A 7,583-nucleotide genomic window follows, 5' to 3' on the forward strand; every position below is an offset into this window, starting at 1 on the left:
GGAAAGAACGAACTAGTCGATTGATAGAGAAATGCTTCATTGTATGTGTATTGGTTTGGACAACAGTAAATCCCAACAATAATACAAGTCAGTAGATAGAGATTGGCGGATTACCATTTACCAAGTACCAAAAAAACAACGAGATCTTTATTTACGGGCCCAAGACTAAAACCTTAATCATTTGTATGAAACCCTATAAACCTAATGCCATGCCTATAACCTAGTAGAGCTCCAAAATACAGGGAAGCTCAAACTCAAAGAGTTTCCACTTGCACCACCATGTCCACCACCACCCATGATGGTCTCCCGCCACTTCACACCCACAAACCCTCTCGTCGAACCACCGCAAACCGTGTATTTGTGGTGGTTCACTTTAGTGCCATCTTAGCCCTGCTCTATCGCCATACACTCTCCCTCCTTCACTCCACAACCCTCACCTCTTTCTTAATCACCCTCACCTTCCTCATCTCAGACACTCTTCTAGCTTTCATGTACACCACTACACAATCTGTTCGCATGAAACCAATTTATCGCACCGAATTCCCTGAAAACCTCAAAAGTGTTGTTCAAGAACCTGATTTTCCAGCTCTGGACGTGTTCATATGCACAGCTGATCCCTATAAGGAGCCACCAATGAACGTGGTGAACACGGCCTTATCGGTCATGGCTTATGATTATCCAACCGAGAAGGTATCGGTGTATGTTTCAGACGATGGCGGCTCAGCTCTGACTCTCTTTGCTTTCATGGAGGCTGCCAAATTTGCAAGCCACTGGGTACCTTTCTGCAGGACCAACAACATAGTGGAACGCTGCCCGGAAGCTTATTTTGAAACGGATTATTCTCGGTTTCCTGAAGCTGAGAAGATAAAGGTAAAAAAATTCTAGTGATATATATCAATTTTCCGAAACTATTAGCTAAAAGTATGTTCAGCTACATTTCATACATACATACATACATACATACATACATACATACATATATATATATATGACAATATTCTTTTAAGCTATAATGTTTAATTTTTAATCATCCCTAGACCATATATAGTGTCAGGGAAGATAACTTTGGATGGGACTTTCTAGATTCAAAAACATAGTTCATTGTTAAAAATGCACTCCAAGGATACTAATGAACTATGTACTCAAAGATTACTTAAGTTACTACTCAAGCACTATAAATATACTAAACTTGACCAAAAGATGTACTTCAAAAACACTAGACAAAAAACTTTCAAAGTAACGCCTTTTATGAGATCTTGAAAGTTGTCGTTTTAAAGTTCTCACAAATGTGTTGCATCTAGTTATTTATTAAGTTTCTCCATAAATTTGTAGCACATTGTTTTCTTCAAAAGTAGTATAAATTTCATTTAATTAACTACTTATCCAAACATAACATATAGGTAACTATTTGAAGAAGAGTCGAGCCTTTTTCTAAATTAAAAGGAGTGCTTCGAAAGCTATAGAAACCCAACACATTACATACACATCTATATATTCAGCAGGATAGCGACGAGGGGTAACATATATTTATAAGGTATATAGGGACAAAGGCAAAAGAAGGGGTAATATATTTATGTGAGCTATAAAGAAAATAAAACACGCATCAGCTAATACGGAAGGATTAGGAACTAGTTTGTCACCTTCTTTGTTCCCTATCCTTTTCATACATAAACAACCAACACTGTTATACACGGGCAATGTAAAGTTCAAGATCACTTAGCCTTTTCTGGTATATATGACCACTTACATGCAGGCCCAGTCTTGAAATTTTGGAGGCCCTGTACGGGATTTAAACGGGGGCCCTTACATGGTTTAAAATTTTATTGCTACATTTTCTTTTATATTTTATATATTTTTTATTTATTATGGATTAAATTGATATAAAGAAAAAAACAACATGAAGCATAATGTGATGGCATGCACCTATCTGAAATCCTATTTTTTTTGTTTGAAACTACTTAATTTTTAAATACAAAAAGCATGGAGTGATGACTATGTAGTTATAGTATCACCATACAAAAAGCATGGAGTGATGACTATGTAAGTTACATGTCCTATGTTTTATTTTGATTTTTCATTTATATTTTAATTATAAATTCAAGTGAGAAAATAAGACAGGTGAGTACACATATCAATACTTTTTCTTTTCCGGTTTGGGTAAATGGGTTAACTTTATGAATCGAAATTATCAATCCCACCATATTAAGAGATAATTAATTAAGTAATTACATGTTCTTCTGAATCATGGCACAAGATTATGTACCAAGGCATGAAAGTGAAGGTAAACAATGTAATAGAGAGAGGCAAAGTCGACCAGGAATATCTAACTGGAGAACGGGAAATTCAAGCTTTTAGCAAATGGACGGATGGATTTACACGGCAAGATCATCCCGCTGTCATTCAGGTATTTTTCTCGTTCAAGTGATATAGCACTTTCTCCTCGTGATTAGAACATGCACGATCATAAGATAGCTGTTTTTAACCGAAACTTATCACGCAATTAATAATCTTGCAAGCAACCGTTTATGCTCCTAACATAAAATGTCAAATTGGGTCCCCACGTTAGATACTGAAGTGCATAACTTATGAGCAACCAAATATTCATGCATATGAATGTTGTGAATTATGAGCAGGTTCTTTTGGACAATAGCAAAGACAGAGACATCACAGGCCATCTGATGTCAAACCTAATTTACGTCTCTAGAGAAAAAAGCAGGGCATCACCCCACCATTTCAAAGCTGGTGCACTTAATGCCCTTGTAAGCTCAAAACCCTAGCTAGTTTTCTCATTAACCAGCATTTTATTAATTAATTTTCTACATTAATAAACAAATTAACTAATTTGTTTATCTTTTGGTGTTGTGTTACAAAGCTACGAGTTTCAGCTACCATGACCAATGCTCCAATAGTCTTAACCCTAGACTGTGATATGTACTCCAATAATCCTGAAACGCCACTTCGCGCTCTATGTTACCTATCAGACCCTAAACTTCGATCCAAAGTAGGGTATGTCCAATTCCCTCAACGTTTTCAAGGAATCAACAAGACTGACATATATGCAAGTGAGTTCAGGCATCTGTTCATTATCAACCCATGGGGACTCGATGGACTATTAGGACCAAATTATGTAGGAACTGGATGCTTTTTCTCCCGACGAGCATTCTTCGGTGGGCCATCAGAGCTTTTACCACCAGAAATTCCCCAACTACACCCTAACAATGTAGTTGACAAGCCCCTTCAGAATCCAGAGGTTTTGGAATTGGCAAACCATGTTGCATCTTGCAACTATGAGAACAATACCACTTGGGGATATAAGGTATGTAAATAGGCTAATTAGTGCTACGTATCTTCTAATCAGGGAACCGTTGTTCACACTTCAAAAAAATCATCCAACGTTCCTTGTAGTTAGCTCGATCATTCAACAGTGTAACATGACCTTTTAGGAGCGTGATTAACAACTCCCATTTTTCTTGCAAATCAATGACATTATGACAACGTAATTTGAAACTTGATAGATGAAATTGGTTAAATTGTGTAGATGGGAGTAAGATATGGCTCACTAGTGGAGGACTACTTCACAGGTTATATCCTGCTTTGCGAGGGATGGAATGCCATATTTTGCAATCCAGAGAGGGCAGCATTTTTAGGGGATGCCCCGATCAACCTTCTGGATGCGTTGAATCAAAGCAAGAGATGGGCCGTAGGCCTCCTTGAGGTAGGTTTCTCTAAATATAGTCCAGTTACATACGGTGTTCGGGCCATGGGTCCTTTGATGGGCCTTGGTTTCGCCTATTATGCTTTTTGGGCCTTTGGGGCCTTTCCTATCACCACATATGCCTTTGTCCCACAGCTAGCGCTCCTCAATGGGTTCACCCTATTTCCGAAGGTAATGCATACTCACCCTTTACTAGTTTGTTGTCTTGAGAAAATTGGACAATATTCTATTGTCAGACTTATTTTGTTTTAAGCTTGTGACTTCATACCACACATTTAAATAGAATTCTACACGATTAATATTCAAATTGATATAATGACAACATTTCGAGTCTGATCCTGTGCAAGTCTAAGTGTTTCTGGTTAAACAAGACGTGCTACACTTTTGAAACTAAGATTTAAGTGCTTATTGCAGGTTTCGGATCCATGGTTTCTCTTGTATGTGTTTGTTGTCCTTGGAGCCTATGGTGAAGAACTCGTTGAATTTGTATTATCTGGAGGAACATTCCTTAAGTGGTGGAATAACCAGAGAATGTGGATGATTAGGGGACTCTCAAGCTCCCCGTTTGGATTCGTTGAGTACTTTCTCAAGTCCTTAGGCTTTTCCACACATGGGTTTAATGTGACCAGCAAAGTCCTTGATGAGGACCAAAGCAAAAGATATGAACAAGGCATGATGGAGTTTGGAGTCTCATCTTCCTTCTTTGTGCCACTTACAGTGGCTGCCATTGTCAACCTGGCTGCCTTTGCTTGGGGCCATGTAGAAATTTTTCGAGATGGCGGTAGCTTGGAAGGATTGTTTGTGCAGATGTTTATAGCTGGATTTGGCATAGTGAATTGCGTACCAATTTATGAAGCCATGATCAGTAGGAATGATAAGGGAAAAATTCCTACAAAAACTATTCTGGTTTCAACAATTCTGGCATTTGCTCTTTACGCAGTGGTTTATGTCACTCTAAGGAACTGATGATGATCACACCTCAAAAGTGTATTTAGCCTTAGGGGTCTAAGGCAGTTTTGTGCTTTCTCTGCCCCACAGATTTCTTAGTGTTCTACTATCCACACCACCAATCTTCTTTTGCAATTTGCAAAATAAAATTTGTATTTTGGACCACTTTCCGTCCATTGTGTTAGGTTTCCTTTAAGTAGGCCATGCGTTGTTCAAAGTTTATGGTGAATGTATTATATATTAGACTAATATTTATCAAACACGATGAAAAACTTATATTAACGCACGATGAATTTGATAATACACATTTTATAATAGTCCGATAGTTTAAGAAACATTTTAGTTTGCATCTTGCCAAGATGACATGGGTTGAACAATATTAGGATAATGTCCATTTTCCAAAATTCCAAGGTCAGTGATTCATGCGCAGTGCTGCACGTTGTATAAGGCCTTCCACCAACATCCTCATCATTAAATGATAAAGCTATGGCCAAGTTTGAGGGAGCGTGACGTGAGAACACACACTCATGAAATCAGACCCTATCTTCATTTAAATAATTTGTTGATGATGAGGATTTGAATCTGATACACCTATAACTTCATATGGTCCAATCGGATTTACATATATCCATAGGGAAATGTCGCCCACGACTGCAAAACAGATTTTGATTATTCTATTACTTTTGTGAATAACTTTACTGAAAAAGGAAACATAAATGATATTTTATGGGGTGCACTCAGAGGTGTAGGGTTTGAGGGTTTGAAAAGTAAGTTTCCAATGTAGTCGTTATGTAGTATTAACAAAGTGTTTATGTTATAATGTTTATTTTAGGGCCAAATTTCTTTCGTGGTTTCTGCGGTGGCACTTTATTTTTAATGTGAACTTTGTGGTGAAACAATTATTAATTAAATATTTATGGTGAACTTCATTAGTAATTATAGTGCGTATCAAAATTTCTGTTTGTATTTCATTAAAAACGTGGTTAAAATCATCATTTCAAACAATTCTCTTAACTAAGAAGCCGAGCGAATTGTATGCGTTTGAAATCCCATTTCTAAATGATCATCTATACGCCTCTCACGAAATCTTTCCTCTTTTTCTTCAATTATATCTAAAAACGACTTATAAACCTAATTATGACCATCCCTCATTGGTTGTCCACATATTCCATTATCATCAATCATTGTCCCAAGAAAGCACATAGATGATCATTGAGAAATGGGAAGTTATTAGAGAACTCATAGGATAGATGATTTAGGCTTATGAGTTGTGTCAATTGTTTAAAATAACGATTTTAACCACTTTTTTAAAAAGAATACTAACATAAGTTTTGATTTGGACTTTTAATTGCTAAGGGAGTTCACCACAAGTATTTAATTAACAACTTTTTCACTATAAGGGTCACATTAAAAATAAATTCACTATAATGACCATGAAAAAATTTGACCCTTTAATTATTTTTCAATTATAAAATATTAACTTTATCATATGCATGTTATTCAAGTCGCAGTGCGGTAATACATAACATTTAAAAAATTATTGATATGGAAAAAATAAAAATAAATTGAACTAGAAGTATCAAGTTTATTATACACTATTATTATAATTTTATCGCCTAGCATTATTATAATACACTGAATCTGTTTTTACGATAATACTTATAAGTTCATCAATTTGAAAAATGAGAAATCAAGTCGAATTCTAGTCTTTCTTGACCACTTAAAACACATGTCCCGAAGAATGATTTTTGTCTTGCCAAAACAATAATTCATATGCTTGACGAGCATAAAATTGGAATTTGGAATATGCATGTACCGTGAAATGATTTTCTAATATATTCAGATCTATCTGGTATAAGTCCTATAACTAAAACTCCTTCCCATGCGTGTGACATAGCAGCAAAGATACCATGACAACTACTCATGACGACCTCCCACTCCACACGTCCAAGCCCTCTCGTCAAACCACCGCAAACCGCTTATTCGCGGTGGTTCATTCGTGTGCCATCTTAACCCTTCTCTATCACCATTCACTCTCTCTCTTCAACTCCACAACCGCAACATCTTTCTTCATTACCCTTACCTTCCTTGTCTCCGACTCTATTCTTGCTTTCATGTTCACCACCACACAATATATCTTTTCGAATGCCGACCGATATACCGTGATGAAAAACCTGAAAATGGTTGTACAAGAATTGGATGTTCCTGCATTGGACGTGTTCATATGCACTGCCGATCCGTACAAGGAGCCACCAACGAACGTGGTGAACACGGCCTTGTCGATCATGGCTTATGATTACCCGACAGAGAAGCTTTCGGTGTATGTTTAGGATGAAGGGGGCTCGGCGCTGACTCTCTTTTCTTTCATGGAGGCTGCCAAGTTTGCAATAAAGAAGCTAAAGTATAGTCATCAAAGTGCTGATAAGAGTTCGTTAGAGTTTGTTAGTGTCATTGTTGTAAATTGTTATTTTAGTTAAGGGTATTAGTGCAATCTGATAGAAAAGCCCAAGACTATCTATAATAAATCTATTGTAATTATTTAGGATATTGAATGAAACAGTAACCTTCAGTTTCTATATGGTATCACGCCTGCCTCGCCTCACAGCTCTCTCTCCCTCCATCCTCTTCGCTCTCGCTCCCAATCTCTGATTTTTCTTCATCAATCTTGCTGAAATTCTTCATTGTCCTTCTTCGATCCCAACCTTTTTGTAGTCGATTGGTATTTCTCTCTCTGCAATTCGTCAATGGCGTTAACGTTTGCTTTGTCTTCTCCAAGTGAGTCGGTGCAAGCTCCAAACCCTAATTCCTCAAATTCGTCGTTCTCTTTGAATTCGTATGCCTCTCTTATGATCCAAAACATTGGAAGCATGGTGCAAATCAAACTCAAACACTCCAATTATCTTCTATGGCGTGCTTTATT

At 37.1% G+C, this 7,583-nt stretch overlaps 1 protein-coding gene across 1 annotated transcript; it reads left to right on the forward strand.

The window, feature by feature from the left end:
* The first annotated feature begins 200 nt into the window (after window positions 1–200).
* Window positions 201–4,925, forward strand: LOC137713892 (cellulose synthase-like protein G3). Its single transcript, XM_068453243.1, has 6 exons — window positions 201–870; window positions 2,255–2,404; window positions 2,634–2,759; window positions 2,873–3,316; window positions 3,539–3,886; window positions 4,130–4,925. The coding sequence occupies exons 1-6, from the start codon at window positions 280–282 to the stop codon at window positions 4,679–4,681; spliced, it is 2,211 nt and encodes a 736-aa protein (XP_068309344.1). The 5' UTR covers window positions 201–279; the 3' UTR covers window positions 4,682–4,925.
* Window positions 4,926–7,583: the final 2,658 nt, after the last annotated feature.

This window comes from Pyrus communis, chromosome 13 (genome assembly GCF_963583255.1).
Source record: "Pyrus communis chromosome 13, drPyrComm1.1, whole genome shotgun sequence".
NCBI classification, from domain to species: Eukaryota; Viridiplantae; Streptophyta; class Magnoliopsida; order Rosales; family Rosaceae; genus Pyrus; species Pyrus communis.